We start from the raw sequence: 17,708 nt of genomic DNA, 5'->3' as shown, positions 1-17,708 counted from the left end.
GCCAAAAGGCAGAAAAGCCATCGAGGCCGCCGACAGCCGACGAGCCAAAGCTCTTTCAAATGCGAGCGAGCGAGCGAGATGGAACGAAAGCTTTTTGCTGTTGCGTCGATAGCACAGTGGTACAAAATTTAAACAACATATGCGCTCGCTTCCAGCCTCTCTTTCGAACTACTTTCCATTGTAGTCATCTGTCGCTTTTGCTCTCTCTTACTCTCTCTCTTTTTCCATCTCTTCCTTTTGCCGGCGCACATTTAATATGCAAATTCTCTTTCAGGCAGCATTGATGGATTTTATAGCTACCATTAGACATATTTAAACAAACAAGTTTAAACCAGTTTCAACATACATATAATTCTATAAAGTACATACACATCTATAATTTCAAATATTGATTAGCTGCACTTGTCAATGTTTTCAATACGTATCAATTAAAACAAATTCTCCATCTTACTCACACACGCACATATTCGGATGCAGACAGTGTCAGAAAATAATGGACAGTTACTTGGGTAGGGGGGGCATCCAGACATTCGCACTATTTAAGCACTTAGAGCACATTAAGTCGTTGGCTGTCTGCCCAGAAACAGCCTCAAACCACTCCTCTTCTTTTCTCAGTGTTCTGCCAGCTCACACTTTCATTAGCTAACGGACATTTACATTTACACTTTCAGAAAATTAATTGGAATCGAATAGAAATGCAATTGCTTTCTTATAATATTACAAACTCAAATCTATCTATTGAGAAAAGAGCACAATGTGATTTTCAATTATTTTCAATTTTCAAATACTGAAAAACATATGTATTTATGAAAGACAATAAGTTAGAAATACGTTCTTGTCGACAATCTTCTTTTCAATTTCTTATCATAAATAAATTTTCTTACAAGTTGTTATTAAATCATCGTGTTGAGTTTGAACTGTATTTAGAATAGAATAGAATAGAAGCCACACAGAAAATAAATTCAAATTCTCATCTTTTATTGTCCATTAAATCCTTTGCTTAAATTCCATTAATTGTCTGGCTCACAATACATCTTACGTACTTTGATCAAATCGCCCTCAGATGGAGCCAATACCTGACCCATCTCTCGTTCCATGGGCTCTCCACTGACCAGAGCACGGATTGTGGGCTTACTTGGATCCTTGGCAAAGGCATTCTTAGGATAATGCATGACGCTCTCAAAGTCATACGGCACATTGTAGGTGGTCGTGGTTGACTCCGACATGGCCATAAATTGTGACCAATATTTGCGAGGAATGTTATCGTAATCGACAACAACATAATCATCCCGGTCGGGACGACTCTGCTCATGGTACAGTCCCAGGACATGGAGAGTCTCATGTTGTATGATGCCCACTTTGCTCAGACAGCTCTCGGTGAGCTGGACATCATGCGAGGCACCCCCAAATAGGGGTATTGGATTATAGCCCACTTTGGTACCACAAAATTTGGTAGATTTCTTGTAGTGGACAAGACGTCGACCGGCTGGTGGCGTTCCAGAAACTTCCTCAAATTGCAGGCAAGTCTGGTCGTTGAATATTTCCAGAGCATTCCTCACATTATCCTTCTCATCCTCACTATAATCACTGGAAATGCGATAGTAGAGCGTAGGACTTGGCCAACGTTGCCATTTCGACTGCAGAGCATTACGGGTCTTTGCCTCCGCCTGCTCATCTTCTATGTCAATCTCGTTGTAGAAGTTCTCGAAATACTCCGCGCCCTGAGCACTCACAATCGCCCCTAAGCACAGCAATAGAACCAACATTTTGCACAATTCCCAAGCAGTTGTCTATGCGTTTTTATAGTCCCAAATGAAAATGCACTTCGTATTATTTTCCTTCTAAAATGTTATTATCAGTTTTCTGTTCTTTTTGAATTAACTAAAGTTGCACATGCATAGATAAACAAATGTATACATACAACTAAAAATTAGCAATAGTCTACGACAAGTATGTTATCCGTACATACGCCCTATACTATATATTCATATACATACCGACATACTATACAGTACACAAATCGCTTTCGTATGCATGACAATGTAATTCAATCAAAATAATACTACACTGGTGGCCAGAAAAAAGGTCGCTGTTCTGTAACTACAGCTGTAAAGCTTGTTAAACAATTAAAATTCTTAATGATAATGATAATTATTATTCATATAAGAAATTTACTGGTAGGCAGAAAGTGTCGCACAATTTCCATTCATATGGGAAGTACACTGGTAGCAAAAAAAGTGTCGCATAATTTTCATTCAAACACTGGTGTCCAAAAAACGTGTCGCAGCTAATGAAACTAAACTAAAAAAAAATAAATATTATTTTCTAATTCTTAAAAAAAATGAAGTGTTTCAAGTAAATAGTTAATTATTTAAGTGCAGTTCCCGAAAACAAATTATAGCGGGTAATCTTCATCTTCTGGGCGCCAGTGTAGTAGTATTGGGACTGGGGTTCGGCCTTGTAACAGGTGCATATTGAATACACCCTAATGCATAATATTAACATGTCAATTGCTTACGTTCGATAAGCACAACAAAGGCCTTCCCGAGATACATTGACGCATTCCTTTACTTGTATGCATTGCGATATTTCGACATTTACATGTTTTTTTTTTATACATTCACATATATAAAATATATATATTTACTTGCTGTATTTCTATTTAAAATTCGAATTGTTAGCGAGAATGAAATGAGTCAATAAATAACATTTAATTTTATAATTGCAGTTTTTATTCCAAACTCTGTTCTCGCTTTTATTGCTCTGGCAAACGGATCAGTAAGGAGGGGTTTGTTTTCTTGTAGTACACACTAAATACGCATAACAATGGGCCGAGTGGGCGTGGTCGGTGCAGCTAATGAGGACTTTAATGCAGCCTTTAAAAAAAGGCATGCAATTGTTTTAGCTGCACGACTGCGCCATTTGGCGTATACATAATATTAAAATCATAATTTATACATACAAAAGAAGAGTAGTAAGAACACAATAAAACACATTTTGCAAGCAAAATAAGTTAACAGCATTATTCAAATTGTTGTTGTTGTTGTTGTTGTTGGTTGTTGTCGTTGTCGATTGTTGACACTGTCGTCGTCATCATCCCATACGATTTTCAATCCTGGATACGTCAAAATGCCAAATGAACTGCACCAGAGTTGGGCACTTCGCTTGCAAACATCACAAATCAGTTCCTAGTCCTTAGTAACGCTCTCCCATCAGCTCTATATTATAAGTAATAGTAGTTGTAATCGTAGTCGTAGTCGTAGTAGTAGTAATAGGTAATTGGTATTATTATGTCTATCCACGTGGCATGGCTTCGATGGCGGGCGGGTTGTGAGTGTGTTCCTTCGTTACTGACTGAGTGAAAGAGATCTCAGCTCAAGCACGCCTAGTGCAACTCAATGAACTCATAAAGCGCCGATGGAACCACATCCTCATACTTGATGTCATGCTGTTTAATCGTACGCGCCGCCAGGCACGCCAGCGATGTATACTTCATGGGATCAATGATTTTGTGCAGAGGTGTTGGTGCCAGCAAACTCTCAAAAGTCTCACCAGCATCATTCTTTGTATCCTGAGAAAGTGCATGATATTAATTATAAATGTTATAAATTCATTTTCTTTCTAGTATTTCAACTCACCAAATGAGCGCCACCCTCGAGCAATGTGCGCGCCAAGGGCTCAACATAGGGCTCCAATGTAGCAGCCAGATGAAGCGGCGTGTTGCCCGCATCGTCCACAGCATTTCCATCGGCTCCTACCTCCAGCAACGCCTTGGCCAGGGAAGCCGATGGGAACTGGCACGAAGGATAGCGACCGACCAGGGTGCCCTCACGATAGCAGGCATAGTGTAGCGCAGTGCGACCCGAACGGACATGCACCTCGAGACGGTTGAGGCGGTATAGTGCATTCATCACCTGATGCCGCATATCCGGACAGAAACTCTCGGAATCCAATAGTGAACTTAGCAGGCAGCCAATGTGCAGAGCACTGACCAGAGTACGACTAAGAGCATTGGGATCATGATTACATTCATGCTGATGCACCGACAACAGCGTGGTCGATGATGATGAGCTGGAGGAGGACGACGATGTCGATGAGGATGATGATGAGGATTGCTTTAACTGTTTACTAGCTGTGGACAACATTTGTGGGCATTGTTCCAACTGCTGCTGTTGTAGTGTATACGCCTGTCCTCGCTCCACCTCCAGCACGGCCTTGTGAAAGATGGTCAGCATACCGTCCGCCTCAATGGGCGGCACAATGCGTCCACGGGGTAGCAGGCGTCCCGCCTCGACAAGCATAAAACTGAAGAGCTCGGCAAAGGATAGCAATGAGGATTGTGTCATGGGGCTAAGTGGCTGCAATATTTTCTGTTGCATAGTCAAGGCATATGACCAGAGCTCGATGCAGCGATCAAAACGGCCAGCGTCAGCATAATGGGCGCCCCTGCAAAACAAAAATCAAAACATTAAAACAATAATTTATAATAATAATCGCAATTATCAAAAAGCGCAAATACTTATGCAGTATAAATTCATTTTTAACTTATGTTAATGCAACATAATAATAACTTATATTCAAAAGTCCAAATAAATTCTTTCTATCATAGATTACAGAGTTAAGCTTCCATAGCTTTTATTACAAGAAAAAAAAATTATTTTTTTGATTTTAAATAACTATTAAGCAATAACTGTAACTTTTAGCTTAAATACTTTAATTATTATTTTGTAGGTTAAAATTAAAATTATAATAACATAATTTTTGAAACAAATATGTAATAATAAGAAAATTGTTACAGTCCCTGCTTTAGTCTCACCGGAAACGAATATAATAGCTGGTGTCCGGATGCGTCGGTCCTAAAATGCGCTGTCTTATGACGAGCGCCTGCATGCGCATCTCATCCGGATCAAGTACCAGCTCTTCCAGCTCTTCAATAGTTGTCACTTCAGTTACCATCTCATAAGCCGGCACCGGCTCTTGCAGTTTCTTGTATATTCTTGGTGTCTGGGCACGCTCCTCAAGGGCTCGTCGCCATAGCGTTAGGGCAACGGCTATATCACGTTTCTTATCTACATATGTTGCGCCCAGGAGCTCCAACGCATCGATTCTCGCCACACGACTCACACAGGGCAATGTTATGAGATGTTCCACAATTGGCATATGTCCGGTAACACTGGCCGCCAACAGTGGCGTCATGCCATAGTAGTCAACGTCCATGGTGGCGCCATGTTTCAACAGAAGCTGTAATATTTGTAATGATCCCGACTCGGCAGAGTCATGCAACGCCGTGTTGCCTTTGATGCTGCACCGATTGACGTCCGCATTCAATGAAAGCAGATATTGGGCAATCCGATAGTGGCCCTTATAACAGGCGATCATCAGGCAGGTGTGTCCATGTCGATTGGCAACCTCAAAGTCTGTGTGAGACAAAGGAAATCATTAGCTATCATTCTTGAGCATATTAAGAACATTACCCACCCGCTCCATGATGCACCAAATACTTGACTATCTCATAGTGACCATCGAAGCAAGCGGCTCGCAGTGGTGTGGAATTCGTGCGCGTCGTGCTGTTCACATTGGCGAATCGCCGGACAAGCATCTTCACAATGCCCAAATGACCGGCTGCTGCGGCACACCACAGTGGTGGCGCATCCTCGATCGGTTCACCATCGAAGCTAATCGAACCAACCTGTTCCACATTCGCCCGGCACTTTGTCAGTAAATATTCCACAATATCGTAGTGTCCATTGCGGCAAGCGATCACAAGGGGAGTGGCTCCATTTACCTTTGCGGATATGAGTATCGCCATTTCTGCGGCACTTTTGTTATAGAGCGCGGCCTGAAAACGATAAAAGAAAACAGTCAGCATAAGTATTATTAAATAAACGTATTTGAAATTTAAATATACTGTATAGAGAGAGAGGGAGAATGTACTAACATTTTACATTCGATTGCTGTGAACAATAAAATCTTGAACATTTAAGGAACTCCAACATTTAATTTTTCATTTAATAATTTTCTTTCATTAAAAATGCATCTAATAATCAAGGAGTCATTAAAAAGATAGCAATAATGAAAATATAATCTTTTGAAAAAATCAATATGTTATTCACCTTTTCATATTTTAATTTATTTATTTCAACTCAAGAGCAACTTCTACCTCAAATGGCATAGACGTAATTGCTTATCAGTGCATTTCTTATCAGTTGCACTTGAGCATTATTTGTTATGCATGGCATATTGTTATTAATCACATCATGTGGCAATAACAATTTCAATTAAAAACGAATTCGATAAATAACAAAACAGTGTATGGTATGAACAAATACACAAATAAAAATAAATTAAACAACACAAAAAAAGAAGAGTAAAAAAGGAGAAATAAAAAAGTGCTAATTAAAATATAAGCAGAAAGAGAAAGAGTACGTCAGAGTGAGCAAAATAAACAGATTTTAAAAATTCGCGTGTTGTCACATTGCGATAATATTGAAATGAGAGAATAATGAAATGAGAGAATAATGGAATTGCAATTAGCTGAGCATAATCAAAAAGATTTACTCTCAATCTCGATTTAATTTTCTGTTATTATTGCTGTTGCTACGAGAATTTTTAATTTTAATTTATTTTGTTGTTTTGATACCCTATAGTCAATTGTAAAACGGGTATGCTAAAGTAAAAAATGACAGTTATTAATTGGATTAATTAATGCAATCAATTAATATGAAGCTACCATCCAGAATTTGATTTTTATGTAAACTCTGACTCAAGGGAATATTCTAGTCGTGCTTTATTTAATATTTTGTTTGATTATGCCTATTTGATATTAAAATTCGTTGCTGTCAAACGTGTTTCGTAGTCACTGTATGTTAATTAGGCTATTAGCCACACTCGATGGGAAACAAGGTGAAGAGGTTGACAAAGGGAGGCAATTTGCATTGTGGGTTTCAAGTGCGTGTGAGGCATAGCACGTGTCGCCTTGTTGATGCAAATGTATGTAGGTATTACATACATATATATATGAATGTATGTAAATGTAATAATTACAGGGAATGGAATACTGAATATTGAATGAGATTGAGAGCAAGAATTGTAGATTATGTAAATCGATACACTCACACACCTTTGACATTTTCAATAGGATGTTAAGTCTTAAGGTCAAGTTAATTAATAGGTAGTTACTTAGCTTATGCAACTAAATGATAAAGAAAACTAGTTAGAATTATTATGCCATCAAATAGTCTACATTTGTTTTTATTGAAAATCACTTTAGATATTTTCTAACATTATCAAAGACTTTTTTTGGTTATTATTAAGCAAACAAATTTGAATTTAATAAAATTATTCCATAATCCAACTATTTTTATCGATGCATTAAATTTATTTTGAAGAAAACAAAATTAGAAAATTAATAACAATAAAATAGATTACAATAAATTTTCCCTTTGAAAACTTGGCTTGAACCATTTAGAATAACTTTTAATCGCTTAGTGCAAATGAAAAGTAAAATAAAACATGTTCTTTTCTGTCGTGTTGGGGTTTTATCTCAACAACAACGAGAATTCAATAGATAGATATTGAGAGGTTATTCATTTCCTTCATTGAAAAGTCCCACACGACGATAGGAAACAAAATGATTAGGAAAGAACCTTGGGCAGAGACAAGTTTGCTACGCATTTTGTTGTGGTTTTCATTTTTTCGGAGAGAGAACGTGGCAAGGCAGCTTATCAAAGTCAATTAGAACATTCATCATGAAAGCGTCACATGCCCCCACCGCTAACGACGCCACTGGCAGCTGCTTAGAACCAGAAATATACACAAAGAATAACAATAAATACAAAAAAAAAAAACTTGAAAAACAACAGTGAAGAAGGAAAGAAAAAGCCGCTGGGGGAGCACTCAATCGAAAGACCTTGTGAATGCCGTGCGGCATTTTATGTAGTATTTGACTCGTATCTTTGGTTCGTCGACTCCTATCATTCTTTGTGTCGTCTTCGCGTCAAAGATGCCAGAGAGATTTCTCTTCTACTAGAAGCAGAGAGTGCAAGTATAAGAATAAAAATGCTTCCTGATTTCTGAAAAACAATTCTTTCTTCAATATAATTCTGCGTCACATAATGGCAGAATTCTTCTATAATGGCAGCTGCCCCCCAATCAACTCCCCTCCCATGATTCTTTCACAGCTCGTGCGCGTGACATGCAAAATTTTGGCAACACTTTTAGCAAAAAGATAAAAATCGCTGTACGAGTGCAACAACAATCGGACAGCAACAATAAAATAATTTTATTTATATGTTTATATTAATGGTATGCATATGTTTATATTTACATTCTACGCATTTTAAAGTCCGACCATCCGGGAGAGAGAATAACCGTGAAACGGATCAGCAAATATTTACAACATCCATCGACTTGGGCTGCTGAACTTTTCGCTTTCATTCGCAGACTCGCCACACACACACGCACACACACAATGTACATATGACAATTTGATGATGACGCGGTGGAGACCAAGCACAGCTGTTTGCTTTTCCGCATTCAGCCTCATATGTACATGCTCACATACAAGTATATATAGAGCCGGTTCCCGGCTGCATACTCAATTAAGATTAAGCTCGCCGCTGGCCAACATTGCGGATGAGTCATGCAACTATGAGCACAACAACCGTTGCCCCGATCATCATCATGACGATTAGTTGGGCGAGTGCCCCAAAGCCTCGATATAACCTTGCCCCTCCTCCCTACCGAACGTCCTACGCTTCGACCACTAAAGTTCAAACACACACTTGCATTCAACTTGTATTTTCTATATAGATATATATATATACGTAATGTTAAAGCCAATTTAAAACATTGGGGGGCGGTCTGTGCGGCCCACAAACGTACTGGCACGTGAAAAGTGGGCGTGGCATTTGGCAAAGGAGGCCAGAAAATCATTTAAGTCATTTTAGAATTTCATGTACAGCAGACACAGGTAGCGTGCGTTGTGTGATAATTTATATGACCCCGCTTATTTTGCCTCATTTGCCCCAGTGTCAAGTGGCATGTAGCATGTGGCAAGCAGCAAGTGGCAAGATAATTCAATGTATAGCAAATGCGCTAACGTCATAAGTTAATGACCATCGAACAGACGTTGTAGTCACTGTTTAAATTTCATATACATGTTTAACTTAATTTGAGACTTAAAACTGTCAAGTTCTTAAATGTGCCTCAAATGAGAAACAGTACACACTTATTTGATCTAAGTCTTTATTAAAGAATATAATTTTTTTTAAATTACAAAGTTATTTTGCAACTGTTAAATAAAAAATTGGAAAAAAAGCTGTAATTGCAATTTTTTAAAAAACTTATAAAAGTTACGGCCCCTTCGCTTAATAAAAAAAATGCAAACAGACAAAACTAATAAGCCATTTGAATGCCGAGTTTAAAGTTTTACGATGTGAAGTTAAAGGTGCCAGACGAACAGCTGACTTAAAGAGTTGCTTTCATTCAAATCCAACATATTTATATATTTCAGAGTAAAAATCTCAATATGAATTAACAAGTTTGAAAAATGTTAAATGCGGTTTAACAATGAATACTAGATGTATAAAAATACAATCGCTAGTCGAAATAAGAAATTTTAAGCATCTAGATCATTTTGATTAGTCAGAATTCTGAAAATTTCCCAAGTCCCCCATCAGACAACAAATGACTCAATCTTTCGCTGAGAGAAATGAAAAGAAAAAAGACGACGACACAATAATTGCGTTTGGGGATCTCAGAATTTGTTTGCATGTATATTTCACTGGAAACAGATTTAAAATTTCACTTCCCGAAAATATACTCATATGTAATTTGTTTTTAATTTGTTGTATTTTCTTTCTATTGTTGTTGCACAAATTGCTGGCAACGTGTAAACACAAACAACGACAATTACAAACAATACCAGAAAAATAAAACATAATTCAAGCAAGGTGAAAATTTTCATCACTTGACATTTGTTCTCCATCAGTGAGTGTAATTCTTACACAACTAGAGGGAAAACTGGTGGGGAGGAGATGCTAGTGAAAGGGGAGGGAAGTTGCAATTACCTTGCAATTTACCGCTAGGAAACTGTCGTCTTAAACACTGCAACAACAAAACCAAATCAAATACGAATCGATTGCTAAATCGCAAGCAGTTTAAATGCGATTAAAAAAATTTTGTTTCCGTGTAATAAACAATAAACAACTTTCCATTGTTGTTGCCATTGTTGGTATTGTTGTTGTTGTTCATTTTCTGTTTGCCGTGCACGCATAATTTATTATAATATTGACATTGAACGAGTTCAATGTCGATATGCAGTATTAGACGACTCACGACTCGACTCGCGTCTCCGACCCTCGACTGTTAACTCTCAAAAATTTTGTATCTTGGCTCTTGACTCTGCATAGGTGCGTTCAACCGATAGCTTCAAGTCCCCCTCTCTTAACCACTTCCCTCTCCCTCTGCTCCTACTTGAGCACAACATTTAAATCAGCCACGTCGCTTAATTATTTGGCTTATTTGTCAGCTAAACTGGCGCGACTGCGCAGTCGCTCAAGGGTGTAAAAAAAAAACGAAAGAAAAAAAAATACAATAAAATTAAAATAAAACTACAAAAAATTCAGCGAAGCACTCGTCTTGAGGTCAACGGTGCTTTTAACGGGTTCAACAAGACACCGTCCCATACGATACGATATGCAATACCAGTTTGAGTTATCGTATCTGATCTGAAACTAAACAAATACATTGTCTATGTGTTGGTGTTGGGAGTTCACACGATGCAGGGTCGAGGTCAAGGTTGAATTTGATGCGCTTTTGCGCTGTGAAAAATTGTGTTCATTTTTTGAAAAACTATGGAAAATTGTTTAATAAATAACATAAAAGAAAAAAATTAGAATTGACCAAATTCAACAGTCTTAAAGATTTACGAAGCTGCAGCTAAACCGGTTTCAAAAACTCCCAACATAAGTATAAGTTCGAATGATCTAGTTGAATATGCTAGACATATTTGTTACCCTGTAGTTTTAACTATTTTACCTATACCAAAGAGGTTGGGCTTATTAACTCAGTTTATCATTTTGACAATGAATATTTATTCCACATATTAAGACATTCAAATTATGGGCTGCTTTATTTTAATTATAATATAAAACAAATGTATTGAAATGTAGACAATTAATTAAATATTTATATGCATTAATTCTTTAGTTTATCTATTGTTAACATAATGTGTTTGTTTGTAAATGCATTTTATTGTCTATCGAATGCATTTAAATTTCTTTTATATTTATTTTTCAGCTATAGCTGTTTTAAGTACGTGTTTATCAGTGTTTTCTTGGAGAAAAAATTAAAAATTACTATGTATCTGCTGATAAGCCTAAAGTTCTCATAATTTCACTGGTAAATATCAACAGGCAAACATCAACAGAGATACTACGTAGATGTATACATAGTTATATACTTATGAGAATGTATGTACTTTTTATATACACATGTGGAGAGATCAGATCGGACGCTTGGCCAAGGCACTGATATTATAGTGCTTTATGATGGGGAGTATAATCAGCAAGAAGGCATTCACATTGTTGTGGCCATTGTTGCTTTAGTTAATCGTGCGACGAACTTCAAAGTCATGACGGCGTCGTTGATCGCGGAATAAGCCAAACACAAACAAACTAAAATCAAACAAATACATATTCACATACAGATTCATCCATGAAAATATATGTATAGATATAGTTGGAATAAATCGTAGCACGGTAGTCCGCAACTGAGGCATTGGAATCGACAAACGCCATCGTAAATAGTTACGATGTGCGATAAAATACACAGCGAGAAATAGTTCTAGTAATTTTCGAGTGATTTTTTTGCAATTTGTTATTTACTCAATGTATTCTTGACTTTCGTATTTGTTTATTGAATTTGACGCTCACATGTCAACTTAAATATTATTTCTTTGTAGTCCAAAGAAACATATTATTCTACTGATTTCTTAATTATTATCTTAAAAAAATATATAAATACTATACTTTTTTTTTATTAACTAAATAGTCAATTAGTCTTCAATTTTTAGTATGATGTTTAAACAAGTAACTGGCACTTCCTATAGTAATTAAACTAAAGACTAATAAACAGCTGTTATTATTTCGTAAGTGTGGCTATTTTAAAAACCAGTTTCGCTTTGAAATTATTATTGGCATTGGCTTTGGCAATTGCAATTGTTTCTTAAAATATTTATGCAATGAAAATCAATTACACGCTCCATAGAAGGTCTCTCTTATTTCGTACCGTGTGCTTCTCTTTGCCTCTCTCGGACGCCTTCTCTCGCTCTCTTAATTTATCTCTGACTCTTTGTCTTTGTTTTCGTTAAAATAAACATATGATTAAAACAAATAAATCTCTTCCCATCGTCTGCCACGCGCTTTTATCTCATCAAAACAAAGCCATGCGGAAAATGTAACCAACTAAATTTCTATAATCAAAACGACGAAAGCGTAAACACTCTTCAATCAATATACATATTTTAAATATTCAATAAGAATTTAGTTAGATAAAGTGATAGAATGTATGTAAAATATGTAAATATGTAAAAAATATAAGTGCTGTTTATATACAATGAAGTTTATTGCATTTAAGAGATACGATTTTGTTTTTTCGGGATATGGATCATACCAATAAAAGATTATCGGAATGACAAAGCGGCCTCGCGTGATAATTAAATACTTAATAATAGCATATATGAATACATATGCATATAAAGATATATAGATGACATTGATAGTGACAATGATCCATATAACCGATAAGTTAAAGCAAAATATTTTTAAATAAAAAAATATGCTTCATTTTTTAGCCGATCGTTCCTATGACAATTTCTAATACAAAATCGATTTTTGTAGTGTCTTCGGGTAACAAAGGAACTCGGTTTTATGGGCTTTACTTAAAAGCTGGGGTCCAAGTTTGGATGGAAATAATAATAGAAAAATAGACTTGACAATATCTTTTGTATATGCATTGATCATATATTTGCCTTAAGTACAGATATTTGGAGAGCTTTAAATAACTATAAAGAACTTTAAAAAAAGTACTAAAATAGCTCGTGGAAAATGTACTTCTTATGTTGCTCTACTTTTTGTTACAAAGATAGAGATAAAGTGAACATAGACTATTCAGCAAGGGCATATATTTATAATACTACAGATAATGCCAATGAACGCTATCGCACGCACTTGGTGCTCCAAAAGTTGTTGATTGTTTTGTTGATGTTTGTTGTTGTTGATGTTGTTGATGTTGCTGTTAATTGCTGTTGTTGCTTTTTGATGCTGCTAATGCTTCTTCCTCGTGCTGTGTTGTGCTCAATGGGGCTAAACGATGAGTGAATACTGTGGTTCACATGTGAATACCCTCGAGTACTCGCAGCTGGCAACTGAATTGAAGTCAAAGCAAACCAGCCACAGAGCAAGAGATCGGCTCTGACCTTACATCAACCAACACACACAAACAAGAGTGACTCACACACACTCACACTGACTGTAAACTAATAATCAAGAAGCAGTTAAATGGCAAACAAGTAGAAAAAAGAAGCAGGTCCAATGGACGATGGTGCAAATTAAGCTCAGCTCCATCTCTTTCTTGCTCTTGCTCTCCGTCTTTGACTTGCACACTAATGTCTCTCTCATTCTGTCTGTCTCTCTCTCTCTCTCTGGCTATAAGTCAAGCACTCGAATTCAAATTCGCGTTTTGAGGTTACCCCGACAACAACAATGGCAACAACAACATAACCAAATACATAGACACAAGCAATTCGCGTTGAAACTAAAGAAACTGAAAAGGCAAAGAATCAACCTCAACCTCAAAACAGCAGTTAACCGAAAAAAAATCTAATTAATTTTAATGCCTTGCAAATGTTTTAGAAACATTCGAAAATAAATACCAACAACTTAATTGTTAACTATTTAACTTTGTTAAATTAAATAATTATTAACAAATTTTGACTTGATCATGAGAAGGGTTCCCAAATGAACATCAACTATATTTAATATTGACCAGAAAAAGTGAATCTTAATCTCAGTAATTCTAAAACCTTAAACATTCTCAAATTCCAAATTGTACTTTCTGATAACCCCAACAAGATGACCTTAGAGATCTAATGATAAAACCAACATAGCAAGCAGCTGACCTTAAACATAGCATCAAATCATCCTAAATCATATAAAACTTGAGTTCTTTAACATTTTTAGAAACAATCCAGTTTAACATCTTTTTATGACATTTAATGTTGAATTTGAATATTACAAATATATATTTGTATTTCCTGTGTACTGATAACATTAAACTTGATTCTAAAATCATGAATATTGTCTATAAACAATTTTCTTTAAAAATAAATTTTTAAGAAAAAATATACAAACAAAAAAGATTTTCATCTCTCTTCTATTTACTTTTTAACTATTTAAATTTTGTGTTATCCTCTATAAATTTTGTTGACATTATTTATCATTTATCAGTAAATTTATATTTAAATTAATTAGTCAGAAATTTTTTTAAAAATGTTTAATTTTACAATGCTATTTATCGTTTTATTGTTCAAACTGGATTCGTTTCTCATATGTAATTGATTAATTATTATGTCACGTTTATTTTGATCGTTCCCATTTGCTCCATTCTCGACTATAAGCACAGCTCATAACTTTGTTCTTTGTGTGTTCCTCTTTGATTTTCTTTTCATTTTAAATGAAACTACAATACTATAAATCTTATGACTGCTTCTTCAATATTTTGTGCTCGTCTTTACAAAAGTCATCTGTCAACCAAACAAGCCCAGATCACGTAGCTCCCCAGAAAATGTATGTATCTTGTTGTGCATTGAGTGTAAAGTGCCACTTTTACTTGATGTGTACATCATTGTGGCCTATGTACTTACTCATATATTTGTAAGTAGTTAGGTATATAGAAACATACATAATCACGTATGTGTTAGGTAGGTGTTTTGGCTTTTATTTTTGGAACAAACATAAACAACGTCAAAAAGTAACCAACAAAAACAACAACAACATTACCAACAAACTAGAAAAAAAATTACTTGGCGCACAGCGAGAAAAACCAGTTTGATGTGCTAGTAGAACATGTTGCACGCTTCGTCGTTTGAGATCGGAGCTAGCAGTTCTCTCAATATGGAGCAGAAGTTTCAACTGCTGCAGCAACACCTTGCAAACTACAAGATACACAATCAAAATAATACAGAATCAGCTCGTGCACTAGGCTATTTTGGGCGAGACTCTCACACAGATACACACTCATACAAACGCATGCATTAATTTGATTCCCCCCGTCCCATAAATGACATATTTCCAGGGCCGAGCCCAGTCAGGAAGTCTAAAAATGAAACGAAACCGGTGCGGGTCGAGCCTTTTTGTGACTCTCGGCTTTGGTTGATTGAACGCTCTCAAGGATAACTCACAGTTCACGTATGTGTGTATGTATATGTGGGCGTTACTTTTGATGCAGTGGAGGGGAGGGGATTGTGGTGGAGTTAAGGTAGCCAGCTGGACAGTTGAACCAATATCAATTCAGTCAAGTTGACGCACTTGACAATAGCGGAAGCGTTTAACAAAATCAAGCGAGACGTGATTTCAGCCGTTAATTTTGACTGCTATTAACATGTTAACAAAAGCAGTCAAACGCCACACAACAACGTGGCCCAAATACGAATCAACATAATAAGTATAATGAAAAAAAAAGCAAAAATGAAATATAAAAAAAATAATTTGGCTAAAAATACTTTGCCACTCATGAAGCCAGCGAAAACTTGTTATTCTTAATGTTGTTGTGTCTTTTCACTGTCTCTGACTGATACCGATAAGATAACGAAAGCAGGGGAAATGAATCAATGCAAAATGTATCAGAAAAAAAAAAACAAACATAAAAACTGTTCAGCTTAGAGAGCTAACAGTACTTTCAAGGCCAATATTTGCAACTAAAAATTTGGTATTCTGGTTTCTTTATTAAAATTTTGTTCAATGTTCTGACCAGTGTTGCCAACTTTTTAGTTTAAAAAAAAAAAAGAGCTGTATATGCATAGAAAATTAGCTTTAATAAGTAACAGCTTTTTAACATCAATTTTAAGATTTATTTATAAAATTTTAAATATTATGTTGATTTTGTCAAATTCGTCATAAATATTGGTATATATAGGAATCCATTGTAGCAATTTTAAGAAGGTACTTTTGCAGAACCTCATAAAGGTGTCTGAATTTCTTTATATTTTTTTATTTAAATTTTTTTTTTTTTTATTTAAATTTGTACACTATATAGCAACATATATATTTAAAATAAAACGGATTTCCAAATTTTGGTTGCAATCGAACTTTGAAAATAGTGAGAACTAGCTATAAAATAGTTAACTGGCAATAATAGTTCTGACGATAAATGTTATCGATTAACGCTGTTTTAGTTATTATTTCTTTCGTTTCGCACATGCTAGCGCCAATATACAGATACATGCATATAAAAAACACTGATATACTAGTAAATATTTTAAGTAATATCGTGAGTTATGAGGTTTTTAAAGCTAGTAAACTATTCAAATGCACATAGCACAAACATATGTACCCATATGCATATCTAAAATTAGTCGCAAATTCTCGCACACACTGGGCAAACGAAGCCAAATGCAACAGCGCAATTTGCAATGTGCCAATGTCAGACCAAAGTAGTCACAGCTTAAGAACTTTATTATGCAAAAAGCGTGCCACAATCGCTGGGGAGCTTGGGCTGTACGCCCACAAACAAACAAGCACACATACAATCTCACATACGTATTATTATTTGTTATTGTTTTGGCGCTGTTGCCGAGCAAACCACTCTATTTAAACCTCTCTCTTGCTCTCTCTCTCTCACCGCATGGTTTTACACGTGTGCGTGTGTGTGTGTATAGAATTTTATTGATTAGTCACAAGGCTGAGGCAACAGTAGCAGCAGCAGCAGCTGAGCGAAGATTTTGACTGCAATTTGAGCAATTCGAGAACACTTACCTTCAATTGTGGCAGGTTGTTATCGCGTGCAGCATTAAATACGATGAATTTGTGATCCATTTTATGAGTGTGGTGTTTGCTGACTTCACAGTTTTGCATAAATAATAATTTTCAAACCTCCCTTAACTTGTTTTGAAAAGCAACAGCCAAAAAAGTTTTATATAAATTTTTCTGCTGTTGTTTCAGACGCATGAATTTTCACTGCCTGCTGTAAATGTGTTGTAGATATTCGAATTATTCTCACAAAGAACTTCCAACCGAAAATAAATATACAATTCTTTCAATAATTGCACAATTATCGTCAGTTTACGTTATTACGGTATTTTTGTTTTATTGCTCGGCTTCCGTATTTTGTTGCATTTTTTGCCCACTCTTCTTCTTCGGCGGCGGCGGCCAAAAGCAGGAAGACAAATTTCTTTGTACTATTTCTCTTTTGTTGTTTCGCTTCTGTTGCGCCTCGCGTTTATTTTGTTGTTATTGCATTTAATTACGTCTCGCCAATATATTGCTGTTACCACTCTGCACCAATTAAGTTTCTTGCGTTTTAAGATTCTCAAATATACATATGATTTATTTAAAACACACAAACAACAGAGCGGCACAGTCTCGCGACCGTCACGCACGAACAAGAAAAATATTACTGAAAACAACTCTGCTAACTGTTTCTTATAA

General features: G+C 36.0%; 2 protein-coding genes across 2 annotated transcripts; both read right to left on the bottom strand.

Annotated features, from left to right (window-relative positions):
- Nucleotides 1–1,010: 1,010 nt before the first annotated feature.
- Nucleotides 1,011–1,766, bottom strand: LOC117792448 (zinc metalloproteinase nas-9). The gene has a single exon (XM_034632603.1). It carries the CDS (start codon nucleotides 1,764–1,766, stop codon nucleotides 1,011–1,013), a length of 756 nt encoding a protein of 251 aa, XP_034488494.1.
- Nucleotides 1,767–2,704: 938 nt separating this feature from the next.
- On the bottom strand, nucleotides 2,705–17,689 carry LOC117789979 (protein fem-1 homolog CG6966). Its single transcript, XM_034629203.1, has 5 exons — nucleotides 17,037–17,689; nucleotides 5,479–5,839; nucleotides 4,817–5,417; nucleotides 3,639–4,446; nucleotides 2,705–3,571 (listed from the first exon to the last, which is right to left on the bottom strand). Exons 1-5 carry the CDS (start codon nucleotides 17,133–17,135, stop codon nucleotides 3,386–3,388), a joined length of 2,055 nt encoding a protein of 684 aa, XP_034485094.1. The 5' UTR covers nucleotides 17,136–17,689; the 3' UTR covers nucleotides 2,705–3,385.
- Nucleotides 17,690–17,708: the final 19 nt, after the last annotated feature.

This window comes from Drosophila innubila (genome assembly GCF_004354385.1).
Source record: "Drosophila innubila isolate TH190305 chromosome 3R unlocalized genomic scaffold, UK_Dinn_1.0 2_E_3R, whole genome shotgun sequence".
In the NCBI taxonomy this organism is placed as follows: domain Eukaryota; kingdom Metazoa; phylum Arthropoda; class Insecta; order Diptera; family Drosophilidae; genus Drosophila; species Drosophila innubila.
Note: the sequence above shows the minus strand (reverse complement) of the source record. Positions and strands in the feature narration are given on the sequence as shown.

Coding starts and splice junctions, on each gene's coding strand:
- LOC117792448 (XM_034632603.1), bottom strand. CDS start 1,766: ATGTTGGTTCTATTGCTGTGCTTAGGGGCGATTGTGAGTGCTCAGGGC.
- LOC117789979 (XM_034629203.1), bottom strand. CDS start 17,135: ATGCAAAACTGTGAAGTCAGCAAACACCACACTCATAAAATGGATCAC. Junction 4,447..4,816: donor AGCTATTATATTCGTTTCCG/GTGAGACTAAAG, acceptor TTTGTTTTGCAG/GGGCGCCCATTATGCTGACG. Junction 3,572..3,638: donor TCGAGGGTGGCGCTCATTTG/GTGAGTTGAAAT, acceptor GCACTTTCTCAG/GATACAAAGAATGATGCTGG.